This window comes from Tamandua tetradactyla, chromosome 8 (assembly GCF_023851605.1).
Source record: "Tamandua tetradactyla isolate mTamTet1 chromosome 8, mTamTet1.pri, whole genome shotgun sequence".
NCBI lineage: Eukaryota > Metazoa > Chordata > Mammalia > Pilosa > Myrmecophagidae > Tamandua > Tamandua tetradactyla.
Genome location: NC_135334.1, coordinates 12,743,249 through 12,759,579, shown reverse-complemented (window position 1 = coordinate 12,759,579; position 16,331 = coordinate 12,743,249). Strand labels below are relative to the sequence as shown.

At 39.7% G+C, this 16,331-nt stretch overlaps 1 protein-coding gene and 1 long non-coding RNA gene across 8 annotated transcripts in view; one reads left to right on the top strand and one right to left on the bottom strand.

The window, feature by feature from the left end:
- Positions 1-6,925: 6,925 nt before the first annotated feature.
- On the bottom strand, positions 6,926-14,343 carry LOC143643172 (uncharacterized). 4 transcript variants are annotated; one of them, XR_013156172.1, is made up of 3 exons: positions 14,240-14,343; positions 8,434-8,574; positions 6,926-7,081 (listed from the first exon to the last, which is right to left on the bottom strand). It is a non-coding gene; the product is annotated as an uncharacterized LOC143643172 (long non-coding RNA). The 4 variants fall into 4 exon arrangements; XR_013156169.1 differs by having other exon boundaries at positions 8,434-8,580; positions 13,937-14,334; XR_013156170.1 differs by having other exon boundaries at positions 13,937-14,334.
- A 64-nt stretch (positions 14,344-14,407) lies between these two features.
- CCDC15 (coiled-coil domain containing 15) overlaps positions 14,408-16,331 on the top strand; it is a 189,265-nt gene continuing 187,341 nt past the window's right edge. For 3 of the 4 annotated variants that reach the window (XM_077112559.1, XM_077112556.1, XM_077112558.1), the window contains exons 1-2: positions 14,409-14,687; positions 15,053-15,241. In XM_077112559.1, the coding sequence (XP_076968674.1) occupies positions 15,062-15,241 (180 nt within the window). In that variant the 5' untranslated portion in view covers positions 14,409-14,687; positions 15,053-15,061. Of the gene's footprint in view, positions 14,688-15,052; positions 15,242-16,331 lie in introns of all 4 variants that reach the window. The other variant, XM_077112560.1, reaches the window with a different exon arrangement.

The window sequence follows — 16,331 nt, the reverse complement described above, 5'->3', positions numbered from 1 at the left end:
TAATGCTGGTTCATATCAGTGAGACCATACAGTATTTGTCCTTTTGTTTCTGGCTAATTTCACTCAGCATAATATACTGAAAGTCCATCTATGCTGTTACATACTTCATACGTTTATTCTGTCTTAAAGCTGCATAATATCCCATCGTATGTATATACCACAGTTTGTTTAGCCACCTGTCTGTTGATGGACATTTTGGCTGTTTCCATCTTTTTGCAATTGTAAATAATGCTGCTATAAACATTGGTGTGCAAATGTCCATTTGTGTCCTTGCCCTCATGTCCTCTGAGTAGAGACCTAGCAATGGTATTGCTGAATCATATGGCAATTCTATACTTAGCTTCCTGAGGAACCGCCAAACTGCCTTCCACAGTGGTTGTACCATTTGACATTCCCACCAACAGTGGATAAGCATGCCTTTTTCTTCTCAACCTCTCCAGCACTTGCCTTATGTTTTATTGATAATGGCCATTCTGGTGGATGTGAGATGATATCTCATTGTGGTTTTGATTTGCATTTCCCTAATAGCCAGGGAAGTTGAGCATCTTTTCATGTGCCTTTTGGCCATTTGTATTCCCTCTTCTGAGAAGTGTCTGTTCATGTAATTTGCCCATTTTGTAAATGAGTTGTCTTTTTATTGTTTAGCTGAATAATCTCTTTATATATTCTGGACTAGATGCTTATCTGATATACCGTTTCCAGATATTGTCTCCCATTGTGTAGGTTGTCTTTTTACTTTCCGGACAAAGTTCTTTGATGAACAAAAGTGTTTAATTTTGAGTAATTCTCATTTATCATTTCTTTCTTCAATGCTTGTGCTTTGGGTGTAAGGTCTAGGAAACCGCTTCCTATTATAAGATGTATAAGATATTTCCCTACATTTTCTTATAAAAGTTTTACAGTCTTAGATCTAATGTTTATGTCTTTGACCTATTTTTAGTTAATTTTTGTATGGGGTGTGAGATATGGATCCTCTTTCATTGTTTTGCATGCGGATATCCAGTTCTCTAGGCACCATTTATTGAAGATGGTTCTGTCCCAGGTGAGTTGGCTTGAGTGCCTCATCAAAGATCGATTGTCCATAGATGAGAGGATCTATATCTGAACAATCTATTCGATTCCATTGGTCAGTATATCTATCTTTTTTTATTAATTAAAAAAATTAACTAACACAACATTTAGAAATCATTCCATTCTACATATACAATCAGTAATTCTTAATATCATCACATGATGCATATTCATCGTTTCTTAGTACATTTGCATCAATTTAGAAAAAGAAATAGAAAGACAACAGAAAAAGAAATAAAACGATAATAGAGAGAAAAAAATTAAAAAAAAATTAAAAAAGAAGAAAAAAAGCCCTCAGCTTCATTAAGTGTTTTAACCTAATTACATTACAATTAGGTAGTATTGTGCTGTCCATTTCTGAGTTTTTGTATCCAGTCTTGTTGCACAGTCTGTATCCCTTCAGCTCCAATTACCCATTATCTTACCCTGTTTCCATCTCCTGATGGTCTCTGTTACCAATGACATATTCCAAGTTTATTCTCTAATGTCGGTTCACATCAGTGGGACCATACAGTATTTGTCTTTTAGTTTTTGGCTAGTCTCACTCAGCATAATGTTCTCTAGGTCCCATCCATGTTATTACATGCTTCATAAGTTTATTCTGTCTTAATGCTGCATAATATTCCATCGTATGTATATACCACAGTTTGTTTAGCCACTCGTCTGTTGATGGACATCTTGGCTGTTTCCTTCTCTTTGCAATTGTAAATAATGCTGCTATAAACATTGGTGTGCAAATGTCCGTTTGTGTCTTTGCTCTTAAGTCCTCTGAGCAGATACCTAGCAATGGTATTGCTGGATCGTATGACAATTCTATATTCAGCTTTTTGAGGAACTGCCAAACTGCCTTCCACAGTGGTTGCACCATTTGACATTCCCACCAACAGTGGATAGGTGTGCCTCTTTCTCCACATCCTCTCCAGCACTTGTCATTTTCTGTTTTGTTGATAATGGCCATTCTGGTGGGTGTGAGATGATATCTCATTGTGGTTTTGATTTGCATTTCTCTAATGACCAGGTACATTGAACATCTCTTCATGTGCTTTTTGGCCATTTGTATTTCCTCTTCTGAGAGGTGTCTGTTCAAGTCTTTTTTCCATTTTGTAATCGGATTGGCTGTCTTTTTGTTGTTGAGTTGAACAATCTCTTTATAAATTCTGGATACTAGACCTTTATCTGATATGTCGTTTCCAAATATTGTCTCCCATTCTGTAGGCTGTCTTTCTGCTTTCTTGATGAAGTTCTTTGATGCACAAAAGTGTTTAATTTTGAGGCACTCCTATTTCTTTCTTTCTTTCTTTCTTCAGTGCTCTTGCTTTAGGTTTAAGGTCCATAAAACCGCTTCCAATTGTAAGATTCATAAGATATCTCCCTACATTTTCCTCTAACTGTTTCATGGTCTTAGACCTAATGTTTAGATCTTTGATCCATTTTGAGTTAACTTTTGTATAGGGTGTGAGATACGGGTCCTCTTTCATTCTTTTGCATATGGATATCCAGTTCTCTAGGCACCATTTATTGAAGAGACTGTTCTGTCCCAGGTGAGTTGGCTTGACTGCCTTATCAAAGATCAAATGTCCATAGATGAGAGGGTCTATATCTGAGCACTCTATTCGATTCCATTGGTCGATATATCTATCTTTATGCCAGTACCATGCTGTTTTGACCACTATGGCTTCATAATATGCCTTAAAGTCCGGCAGCGTGAGACCTCCAGCTTCGTTTTTTTTCCCTCAGGATACTTTTAGCAATTCAGGGCACCTGCCCTTCCAGATAAATTTGCTTATTGGTTTTTCTATTTCTGAAAAATAAGTTGTTGGGATTTTGATTGGTATTGCGTTGAATCTGTAAATCAATTTAGGTAGAATTGACATCTTAACTATATTTAGTCTTCCAATCCATGAACACAGTATGCCCTTCCATCTATTTAGGTCTTCTGTGATTTCTTTTAACAGTTTTTTGTAGTTTTATTTGTATAGGTCTTTTGTCTCTTTAGTTAAATTTATTCCTAAGTATTTTATTCTTTTAGTTGCAATTGTAAATGGAATTCGTTTCTTGATTTCCCCCTCAGCATGTTCATTGCTAGTGTATAGAAACACTACAGATTTTTGAATGTTGATCTTGTAACCTGCTACTTTGCTGCACTCATTTATTAGCTCTAGTAGTTTTGCTGTGGATTTTTCAGGGTTTTCAACGTATAATATCATATCATCTGCAAACAGTGATAGTTTTACTTCTTCGTTTCCAATTTTGATGCCTTGTATTTCTTTTTCTTGTCTAATTGCTCTGGTTAGAACCTCCAACACAATGTTGAATAACAGTGGTGATAATGGACATCCTTGTCTTGTTCCTGATCTTAGGGGGAAAGTTTTCAATTTTTACCCATTGAGGATGATATTAGCTGTGGGTTTTTCATATATTCCCTCTATCATTTTAAGGAGGTTCCCTTGTATTCCTATCCTTTGAAGTGTTTTCAACAGGAAAGGATGTTGCATCTTGTCAAATGCCTTCTCTGCATCAATTGAGATGATCATGTGATTTTTCTGCTTTGATTTGTTGATATGGTGTATTACATTAATTGATTTTCTTATGTTGAACCATCCTTGCATACCTGGGATGAATCCTACTTGGTCATGATGTATAATTCTTTTAATGTGTTGCTGGATTCGATTTGCTAGAATTTGTTGAGGATTTTTGCATCTATATTCATTAGAGAGATTGGTCTGTAGTTTTCTTTTTTTGTAATATCTTTGCTTGGTTTTGATATGAGGGTGATGTTGGCTTCATAGGATGAATTAGGTAGCTTTCCCTCCACTTCAATTTTTTGAAGAGTTTGAGCAGGGTTCGTACTAATTCTTTCTGAAATGTTTGGTAGAATTCACATGTGAAGCCATCTGGTCCTGGACTTTTCTTTTAGGGAAGCTTTTGAATGACTGATTCAATTTCTTTACTTGTGATTGGTTTGATGAGGTCATCTATTTCTTCTTGAGTCAAAGTTTTTTTGATATAGGCATTTAGGGCAATAAATTTCCCTCTTAGCACTGCCTTTGCTGCATCCCATAGGTTTTGATATGTTGTGTTTTCATTTTCATTCGCCTTGAGATATTTACTAATTTCTCTTGTAATTTCTTCCTTGACCCACTGGTTGTTTAAGAGTGTGTTGTTGAGCCTCCATGTATTTGTGAATTTTCTGGCACTCTGCCTATTGTTGATTTCCAACAGTATATCTATCTTTATGCCAATACCATACTGTTTTGATCAGCATGGTAGGTTTGTAATGCGCCTTAAAGTCAGGTAGTGTGAGACCTCCGACTTCCTTTTTCTTTCTCAGGATATTTTTAGCTATTTGGGGCACCCTGCCCTCCCAGATAAATGTGGTTATTGGTTTTCTATTTCTGAAAAGTAAGTATTTGGGGTTTTAATTGGTTTTCCAGTAAATCTATAAATCAATTTAGGTAGAATTGACAACTTAACTATATTTAGTCTTCCAGTCCATGAACACGGTATGTCCTACCATTTATTTAGGTTGCCTGTGATTTCTTTTAACAATTTCTTGTAGTTTTCTTTTTATAGGTCTTTTGTATCCTTGGTTAAATTTTTTTTTTAACGTGGGCAGGCACCAGGAATCGAACCCAGGTCCTCTGGCATTGCAGCCAAGCATTCCTGCCTGCTGAGTCACCGTGACCTGCCCCCTTGGTTAAATTTATTCCTAAATATTTTATTCTTTTGTTTTCCTTTTTTTGTTGTTGTTGTATAGTATAACATATATACAAAGTAAAGAAATAAAAAAGTAATAGTTTTCAAAGTATTCCTCAACAAGTAGTTACAGGACAGATCCCAGAGTTTGTCATGGGCTACCATATAAGCCTCTCATATTTTTCCTTCTAGCTGCCCCAGAATATAGGAGGCAAGAGGGTTTAAATATTTTTTATCATCACAATAGACTTTTTTCCTTCTTTTTTTTGTGAAAAATAACATACATACAAAAAAGTTATAAATTTCAAAGTACGGCACCACAATTAGTTGTAGAACATATTTCAGAGTTTGACATGGGCTACAATTCACAATTTTAGGTTTTTACTTCTAGCTGTTCTAAAATACTGGAGACTAAAAGATATCAATTTTTAATGATTCAGCATTCATATTTATTTGTTAAATCCTATCTTCTCTGTATAACTCCACCATCACCTTTGTTCTTTCCATCCTTCTCTTTAGGGGTGTTTGGGCTATGGCAATTCTAAATTTTTGAAATTGGAAGGGTCTGTCACTAATATGGGGTAGGAAGATGGAACTATCTGATGTTTTGGAGAGGCTGGGCTAGGTTTCAGGACTTATCTGGACCAGGGACCCATCTGGATGTTTTGCGTTTCTGGAAAGTTACTCTAGTGCATGGAACCCATGTGGAATGGTCCTGAGGGGTTGGCAGGCCATGATAGGTAGCAAGGTCTAACTGAAGCTTGTGTAAGCGCAACCTCCAGAGTAGTCTTTTGACTCTATTTGAACTCTCTCTGCCACTGTTACTTTATTAATTACACTTCTTTCCCCCTTTTGGTCAGGATGGAATTGTTTGTCCCATGGTGCTAGATCTGGATTCATTGTGGGGAGTTATTTCCCACATTGCCAGGGAGACTTTCACCCCTGGATGTCATGTCCCACATAGGGAGGATGATAATGATTTCACTTGCAAAGTTGGGTTTAGAGAAACTGACACCACATCTGAGCAACAAAAGAGTCCTCCAGAAATAACTCTTAGGCATGTCTATAGGTAGTCTAGGCTTTTCTACTATCTACATAAACTTCATAAGAGTAAGCCTCATGATCAAGGGTGTGGCTTATTGATTTGAGTGTCCTTAATGTTTGACACAGTATCAGGGAATCCTTGATGTTAAGGTTTAATAGTTTCATTTTTTCTTCCATCCTTCATGGGAACTTTCCAATACTTATCTGCTTAATATACTCTAGGATGTATCTAGGCATTACAATAATCTATACAGGATTAAAGGACCTCTTTCTTATTCTGTGCCCCTGTGTTACAATTGTTCAAATGAGCTATACATATAGGTTGAATTAGATTATGCACTACAGAAAATTTCAGTTCCAGACCAAATAAACCTTTCTTCCTTTGGTCTCAAAGAGTATGTGTGGTTCTAAAATATAGACACTGTCTTCCTTTCCTTTATGTTCTGAATTACTTTAACCCCAATCTGTTCGGCTTCATTCTTTTCTCTAAATATCAGGTTATATATATAGAACAGCCTCTCAAAATCCAGAAATAATAGTCACCACTCCAGACTTAATAAGTCTGCTCTAAATTCTTACAATCTAGGCCCTTGTTTTCTTATAAGCATTTTCTAAAGGTGACCATACCATTCTTGTTCTTTTGTTTCTGGCTTATTTTGTCCCACCAAATGTCCCACATGTTCATTCACATCGTTGCATGCCTCACGACTTTGTGCAACATATTTTTAAAAGTATATTTCAGAATACATTTTTTAAAATGTCAAAAGTATGGTGAACAACATAGGTAACACAGACAGATTAAGTCATTTTGGCCAAAATAGCTTTCTATGAAAGGCAAAGTTTCCTCTGTTAGACAAAGGCCTTTGACCTCTAAAAGCAGATATCCCAGGAAAGTTGGAATCAGAGGAGAGCCATATAGCATGGATTCACAAGATCTGAAACCGGAATTGGAAAGCCCAGACACTGAGACAGCTTCTGGAACCCAATTTCTTACATATCTCTGATTCATTCTGTTTGCTTCATTTCTTTTCTTTACCAATCTACTCCATCTATTTTGCTAGTCTCAGCACTTGCTATATTATAAGCATGAGACAACCTTATTCAAACTGTCATTAACAATAAAGAATTTTATTGTGTCATATATCTAGAAAGTCCAGAAGTGGGGTGGCCTTGAGTCTGGTTCAATCTAGAGGCTCAGCAGTGTCAACAGGGAGTAGAAAGAAGGACTTGAAATTGTGGTTAGTCCATTGCTTTGAAATGCTGCAGGTCTCTTTGATGGAAAGGAAAAGAATAATGAGGAGGTTATTTACTTAAATGCTGGGCGTTACATGGCCTTAAAGCTACCAAAGCCTTAGTCTCTGAGGGTCAACAGCATTCAGATGGCATCATGCTTGGGTTCCCTAGGAAACAGACTCAGGAGAAAGGGTCTGGGTGTTTATTGGGGAGTGCCCTTTAGATTGACCCCTGTTAAGGGAGGAGGAAGCAGGAGTGGGCAGAGGGAGAAATTGAGCTGTGATGCAGGTCTCACAGCGTCAGCCACCCAGCAGAGACCTCTGGAGTTGAAATGTTGGCCCATCTTAGTTGTTCCAAGTTAGGCTGAAATGGCAAGGTCATTATGTCCCTGTTATCCATCAGTCACTGGAAGTGGCTACTCCTCAAAGGGAGGATCAGACATCTTTCTGAATCTAAGGCAGTCATTGAAGGAGCTGTCAACTGAAGGCTGTCTTCCTACAACACTCCCCAAAGCTAAGGCAACAAATCCCCCCTTGGAAGGGAATCTGGGCACTGTAATTCTGTGTCCACCACAGGCGAATATTTGTTTATCTGATGTTAATTTCTTTTTTTAAATCCCATACCAACAGGAAGGAGAAAAGACTTCTGCACTCATGATAAAATCAGAGAATCTTTTGCCAAGAGCAGTATAGCAGATGCGATTGAGAAAACTGGGCTTAACTGGAGAAATCTGCTATTGGTGCTATTTATAGTCAAATGCTTCTGTAAGAACCTGGTCTTCATAGGCAAGCAGAGGATCCCCATTTAATTTTTTGAGTTAGAAAGGTTAATTGGAAAGGTGGATAAGGAGGAAGAAGAACAGAGGAGGACACAGTCTGCTTTCAGGAAATAGCCCAAAGCAGTGGTCAACCCTAAAATCCCAGGTCAAATTTGGGAAAAAGAGTGAAAGTTATATGGCTCAGCTGCTTGAGGCTGAGTTCTCAATATTGATACATAATATCAAAATAGAACAATTTATTTAAAAAATACTGAATATGATCTGTTGATTCTCTCTTGAAACAACTAAGCTATGACACACAAGGTGATTCTGTTTTTAAAGAGTGTGAGGGTGAGTGGGGGTGGAACAGGGAATGAAATTGGGGCTGATGCTGATTTAACCGAATCTGGAAAATACCAACAGGGAACTAGGCTGGGCTGCAGTCTGACATAGACAATAAAAACTGCAGAAGCCCAAAACAAACAAACAACAACAACAAAAAAAAACTGCAGAAGCCAGAATTCAAACTTCAGGGAGTGGTGGAAGGAACAGCTCTGCATTGGTCAAGAAACACGATTAAAAAACAAATGAAAGGTCAAAAAAGGAGAAAAATAACAAGGAATGAAGCAGACCTTTACATATGACAAAGTCCACTTCACTTGGCTCCATGATCTTTCTTTTTGAAGATAAAACTCAAGCGCTGGGTGGGCGACGGTGGCTCAGTGGCAGAGTTCTCATTTGCCAAGTCAGAGACGTGGGTTCATTTCTGGTGCCTGCCCCTGCCAAAAAAAAAAAAAAAAAGAAAAGTCAATCCCTATACGTTAATGGGTTTAACCCTGTCCAGCCTGATCCTTTCTGTTCCCCATTGGCCGCACCCTTTACCAGGTGTGTACTGCGCAATGGTCTTTGTCACTTCAAATCCAACTGCCAAGAAGGATCACCATATTCCATCTGCATTCAGAATTGAGGTTAAATTTGGTCACTAAAACTGAAGCATTACTCACAACTGTGAAGTGCTGTAAACAGTCACATGAGAATGATGCACATGGGCATCATTTGATTACAAAGATGAGGCTGTGGACACTCTGGCAGGGCAGATACTGGCATGCAAACACAGGTACTCAGTAGCTACTGCCCAAGGTGTTTTCTTGCTTCTGGGGTGGAGCTGTGGGACACTGTCCTGTCTTCTTCCTTGGTCCCCTGGTGGCTCACATGACCTGCTCTCTGACCCGTGGCTGGCTGGAGAAGGCAGGGAGGCAGACATGGCCTTCCTTTGTTTGGGGGGCCCTTGTGCCCTGCCATTGTGCACAGGGATGGTCCTGCTGTTTCCAGTGTCTTTATTGAGAAATCTTCACACACATACAGTTCATACATGGTATATAATCAAAGGCTCACAATATCGTCACTTAGTATATTCATCACTACGATCATTTTTAGAATACTTGCATCAGTCCAGAAAAACTAATAAAATGAAAAAAGAAAAAAATTCATACATCTCATACCCCATACCCCTCCCTCTCATTGACCACTAGTATTTCAGTCTACCCACTTTTTTTTAACTCTTTATCCCCCCCATATTATTTATTTATTTTTGTCCTTATTTTTTTAGTCATCTGTCCATACCCTGGATAAAATGAGCATCAGACACAAGGTTTTCATAGTTACATGGTCATACTGTAAAAGTATTATACAATTGTCTTCAAGAATCAAGGCTATTAGAACACAGCTCAACAGTTTCAGGCACTTCCCTCCAGCCACTACAATACACCATAAACCAAAAAGGGATATCTATATAATGCATAAGAATAATCTCCAGAATAACTTCTCAACTGTGTTTGAAATCTCTCGGTCATGGAAACTTTATTTTGTCTCATTTCTCTCTTTCCCCTTTTGGTCATGGAGGCTTTCTCATGATGCCGGGTCCTGGCTCTTCCCAGGATTTCTGTCCCAAGTTGCCAGGGAGATTTGAACACCTGGGAGTCATGTCTCCTTTAGGGGGGAGGGCAGTGAGTTCACCTGCCGAGTTGGCTTAGAGACAAATGGTCAGCAGTCTTTGGGGGTTCCTTGGCTTTTGTGTCTAATGGTAATATTCTCCTTTTTCTTTTTTAGGTTCCATTGACTTCCAGCATCTGGTTGCTCCCTATGGCTTCTCTGTCTGTGGCCTTTTCTATAAGGCCTATAGTGATAGGATTAAGGCCCATTCTGATTTAGTTGGACCACACCTTAACTGATGTCACCTCATTAAAAGGCCCTATTTACAATGGGCTCATATCCATGGGAACAGATTATGAGGAAGAACATGTTTTTCTGGGGTATATAACTCCAAGGCACCACAGCAGAGATTCCCATCACAGAAAGGAGTGCTCTAGAACATGGCCTCAATACTCTGGTACCAGAAACATCCCTACTTTCAAGATTCTGAAGAGGGACATTTCAGAGTAAACTGCTTCCTTGCTGAGAAGGCCACTCTGGCTATAGAGAAAATAAGCCTTGGTGGAGAGATCAGAAAATAGGAGCAGGGCCAAAGATATGACATAACGAGAGTATAGATTCATATAAAATCACTGGTTGAGCTGCTAGTGAGAGGCAGAGATCTTTCTTTTTTTAATAAAATGGATCAACATACAAGACAAACATTCTGAATGTATGAACATTCTATACTTGGTGTGCAATCAATGGCTCACAATATCATCACATGCTTCTCAGAACATTTACATTACTCCAGAAAAAGAAATAAAAAGGAAAAAGAAAAAACTCATACATACCATACCCCTTTCCCCTTCCTCTCATTGACCACTAGCATTTCCCTCTACTCAATTTATTTTAACATTTGTTCCCCCAATTATTTGTTTATTTTTAATCCATATTTTTTACTCATCTGCCCATACCATAAATAAAAGGAGCATCAGAACAAGGTTTTCACAATCATATAGTCACTTCGCGAAAGCTATATCATTATACAATCATCTTAAAGAAACATGGCTACTGGAACACAGCTCTACAGTTTCAGGCACTTACCTCTAGCCTCTCTAATACACCTCAAACTAAAAAGGGGTTCTCTACATAATGTGTAAGAATAACCTCCAGGATAACCTCTTGACTCTATTTGAAATCTGTCATGTACTGACACTTTATTTTGTCTCATTTCTCTTTCCCTTTTCATTTGAGAAGGTTTTCTCAATCCCTTGATTCTGGCTCATTCTAGGATTTCTGTCCCACGTTACCAGGAAGGTTGACACCTCTGGGAGTCATGTCCCACATAGAGAGGGGGAGGGCAGTGAGTTTGCGTGTCATGTTGGCTGAGAGAGAGAGGCCACATCTGAGCAACAAAAGAGGTTCTCTGGAGGTGACTCTTAGGCCTAATTTTAAGTAGGCTTAGCCTATCCTTTGCAGGGATAAGTTTCATATGAACAAACCCCAAGATTAAGGGTTCAGCCTATTGATTTTGTTGTTCTCACTGCTTGTGAGAATATCAGGTCTTCTCCAAATGGGGAAGTTGAATTCTCTAGAGGCAGAGATCTTGAGGTAGAGGGTTGGAGAGAACAAGGAGCTACCTAAAAATACTTCTTCTCAATGTTGGGTGAATGTGTGTGTGTGTGTGTGTGTGTGTGTGTGTGTATGTGTGTGTGTGTATGGTGGGGGTTGCAAGTTACCTTCCTCTGGTCTTCTCAAGTAGTAGCTGTTTTCTACATCTCACTCTTCTGGTTGGAGGTAGCACAGGCTTCCTTCTTGTTACTGAGTGGTATTTCCAGATCATTCTCCACCCCCCCAACCCTTTTTTAATCTCACCTCCAGCTTTGAATCCTGTGCCATCAGACTATACTACTCAGTACTATCCAAGTTTTACTCGTTTACCAACCTCCAGATCTTTCTCTGAAATTCCTTGAAGACTTTTTTTTGTTCTTGGCTCTCTCCAACATTTTCTTGTCATTTTTTTTTTGTGATTTCAATGTGCTCATTGATAAACCATTCAATGCTTCCCCAGTAATCTTGTTTTTTAGCCTACCTCAGCACTCCCTCCCTTGGTCACCCCAAAGATTTTGATAGTTACCAATAACTACCCTCCACTCTTACTTTCAAGCATCTCATTCTCTGACCACCAGGAACCTCCTGTCTTTCGAGCTCACTTCTAGTATCTTGCTTTAGCAAATCTTAAATACACCCCAGCAGTGGGATCTACAGTCTCTCGATCCTACCAATTTTTCATTGTCTCTTACCTCTCACTAGCTCTTCCTTCCTTCAATACGTAGTTGAAATTCCATCATCCATCAATAGTACTAATCTTCAGGCTCTTATTCCTTTATTGCTTCATAACAATATTTTGGCAAAACCTCAACCCTGATAAAAATCCAGTTCTTCACCTACTATGCTTGTATCCAGGCAACAGAAGAACACTCAACTATCCTGACTGGTCTCATTTTAAATTAATGACCCTCACATGGGTCCTTAAGACCACCTAACAACTGTACATGTCTCTAGCACACATTTCCACTCTTCTGATCAACTTCAGTATGTCTACTCTTTCTCCTTCATGTTCTTACATTTAATCCATTCCTTGGGTATGAACTCTTGTAAATAGGACCTTCTGACAAGGTTACTACAGTTAAGATGTGCGCCACCTTATTCGAGATGGGTCTTAATTCTATTCAAAGTCCTTACTGAGAAAGCCACAGAAGGATGGAAAGCTTGAGGGAGTAACCAGGAGCTGAACATCCATGGAATGAGGAAGAGAAAAGAGAGGCTGTCTCATGCATTTCCAAGTGACAGAAAAGTCAAGGACCAAGAATCACTGGCGAGAATGCCACAGTCTTCTAGGAGAAGCACTGCCCTAATAATACCTTGATTTTGGACATCTCCTAGCCTCAAAACCATAAGCCAATAAACTCCCGTTGTTTAAGACAACCCATTGCATGGTATTTACTTCAGCAGCTGGGAAACTAAGACACTCCTCATTGAAATATACTCCTCATTTCAAAGTATTTTATATGCAGTACACATACTTAGCTTACTGGCCAATCTTTCCCAATTTTTGTCTAGTACCCTTCTCTTTTTAGCCTCTTCAGTGTTGGAACTCCAGGGTTCATCCTTAGACCTCTTTTCTTCTCTGTCCATATTTAGCCCTTGATGATTTTATATAGTCTCATGCTTTTAAATGATAGACTAACAACTCCCAAATTTGTATTTCCAGCTCAGAACGCTCTTCTGAACTTTAGTCTCTTATCAAACTACCTCCTTCAATATCAATTGATAAACAAAGCTTAATCTGTCCCAAACCGAAATCTTGACCTTCTTCCTCCCAGATCTGCACATTCCACCATCCTCCCCATCTCAGTAAATGGCAGCTCCATCCTGCCAGTTGCTCAGGATAGAAAAGTTCCTTGATTCTGCTCCCTCTCTCTCTCACAATCCATATTCAAACCTTCAAGAGAAACTGAAACCTTGTCTCCCAGAATCCAACCACTTCCCAGCATCTCTATCATTACCTGCCTAACTCAAGACATCATAACCTCCTACTCAGATTACTGCAAAAGCCTCCTAATTAGTCTCCCTGCTGTACCCTTACCCTATTGAGAATGATTCTCTAATTTTAAATTTAAAAATTGTCACATTATGGCATTTCTTTGCTTAAAATTTTCCAATACCACCTCACCCCCCAGCTCAATTTCTTACAGTGGCTTTCAATGTTCTATATGGTTGCCGACTCCCAACCTTTGACTCTTTTCTTACTATCCCCTCACTCCGCTCCACTCACACTATCCTTCTTGCTGTTTCTCAAACACCAACCATGCACCCCCATGGGTCCTTTGTACTTGCTGTTCTCTATCTGGGTTGTTGTATTATTTTATTGAGTCTTTGCTAAAAAGTACCTAAGTGAGGTCTTCTCTGGTCCACTTATCTAAAATTTCATCTCCCCTACCCCAGCAACGTTCCGTCTTCTCTGCTTTTTCTTCACAGCACTCATCGACTTTAATCTACTTATTCCTGGATTTATTTGGTTATTTCCCTTCACTAGATTGCAAACTCCATGAGTAAGGAATATTTGTCTTTCTTCTTTACTGCTAACTAGCTCATGTACCCAGAACAGCACTGCATATAAAATGCCTTCAGTAATGTATGTTACATGAGTGGGCATACCATATGGATCATTTAATGTTCCAGGAATTCAGCAGGGCTTTGGAGCAGAGAGGGAGACCATGAGTGGTCTCGAGAGACTGATATTTAAATTGGAGAATATGCAGGAAGTAGCACTGTAAAATGTAATGAGCCGCACAAAGGGTCACTACGATTTACTTTTGCCTTAGTTTGTTTCTCATCCACTCTGTTCCTGCGTTCCCTCAACTGGGACCAGTGGCCCGCCAGAAAGGGTCGGATCTTCAGCTCCGCTCATAGCTTTTGTTGAAGGATTTGGGATAGCTTGAGCGCCGGGATTTCCCCTACCCCTTCCGCTCATCGAGTGGGGGGTAGCGCGTAACCCAACAGCTCTGCGAACCCTCCAAGGCGCGCCCTGACCGCGCATTTCTCACGTCCCTCCCTCTTACCCACATAGGAAGCGGAAGTGACGCGTGGTTGGAGCCCGAGACCCGCCCCTCACATCATCCAAGCCGTGGGAGGGGCGGCGGGGCCGGAAGGGGCGGGCACAAGGCCCTGGAGGGGCGGGCCATCGTGGCCAGGCCGAAAGTGGCGGTTTTCTTGAGGCTGTTTCCTTAGTAGCCCGAGTAGTTAGAGTCTGTGGCGAGCTTTGGATTCCTACCGGACCGGTGCTAGCTCTGTAGGGGTGGGACTCCGAGACCTCAGAAGCAGACGTCTATCTGGACCAGGACTCCCCCCATTCAGCGCTTCTCACCATAACCGGATACCGATTATTTCGCCTTTACTTCAGACTCAGGTTCCCATTTCCCTTCCCGACTCTCCGGCTGCTGTCATTCCTCCATTCCCCATCTGTCTGTGCCCACCTGTGTCCGAAGCTTCGCTCTTTTTTACTTAATACGTTTTGTTTTTTTTTTTTCCTCTCCCCTCTTCTCATTTCCTTCCTGGAGTAGATCATTAAACCTTTCTTTCTTTCCTTCCTCCTATTTCTTTCCAATTTCTTTCTTTTCTCTTTCTCCAGAATCCTTGTTCTTCGACTCCCTGCCGGCTTCTGGCTCCCCCAACTTCTCTCCTTTTTTGGAGGCCCGTGATTACTTGAGATAGGAGGTTGAGCTTTTAAAGTGGTTGTTTGAAAATTTTAAGATTTTCCTTTTTCCGAATCAGGAGTCACAGATGCCAGGAAGGATGGCCCCCCTCAAGAAGTCTCGAAATTCCCCAAGCTTACCCCTGGCATTAAACCCCCTGAAGAGCAAGGAGGTATTGGCAGTGCTGGCTGAGAGGAACCAGACTATAGTACCAGTTGGGGCATGGGTGGAGCCTGCCTCGTCAGATAGTTCGGAAATCTCAGCACATGTGAGTGTCAGTTTAATTCAAATATGATAGTTTTTTCTTATTTATTTTCTCTCTCTTCCTTCCCATCCTTCCTTACTCTTAGGCTTCTCTAATCTTTGATGTTTGGGTAAATAGAAACAGTCTGGGGATGCTGTTTTCTGTTCTGTCATAAATAGATATGACTTGCATTGGGATTGAAGAAAAGCCATGTATTTGGCAAAACCTGCTGCAGCTTTAGTTGGCATAATCAAATATTTATATCTCACCTACCATTTCCTGGGATGAAGAGGTTTATATGACAATTTCAGTTTACATCACAAACTTGTTGCTTACTTGCTTTTCAGGAGGCCTAGGCACTGTCTTCATCCTGCTGACTCTCTACAATTTAGTGGGGCTGACAGTTGACTACACTTCAAGTAACAGTGACTGCTTGAAGTTTTTGATGAGTTTTTTAATGGTGATTCAGGCAAATGCATTAAGAGAATAAAAGAGGAAGAGATTAATTTCTGATTGGGATTCTGAGACAGCCTGAACTATAAATTCCATGAACACAGGAACTTCTGTTTCTTGTCCATTATTGTCTTGGCACATAACAGATTTTTAGTAAATATTGTTGAATGAATGAGTGAACAAGGAAGTATGGTCTGTATTGGTCTTTGAAGAATGGATACACAGTAAGCACAGATGGTAGAGAAGAGCATTTCAAATGAAGGGAAATTTTGGCAAAGTTTACATGTATGCATGTTTAACATGATAAATTTCATGCTCACCAGTAAACACATGATTTAGTGAAAAGGTTTTTGAAAGTCTTTAACCAAACTGTGCTTCTTAGCTATTTGTTCAAATTTTATTGTGGCATGTACTACAGTACATTATAGCTGGTTGTTTGTATGTCTACTTTTCCTGATGGAGTGTTAGCTCCTTGAGCACAGGAAATGTATCATCATATCTCTTTTATCATATCTCTACCTTTATCTTAGTGACTAATAAATATAGACACTTAGTTAATATTTCTGGATTGCACAAAATGTATGAATGTCTTCAGAATGTATAGACAAGGTGTTGAACATGGGTAGAGAAGTTGTGCTTCCTTAGTGATACTTATCTCGGA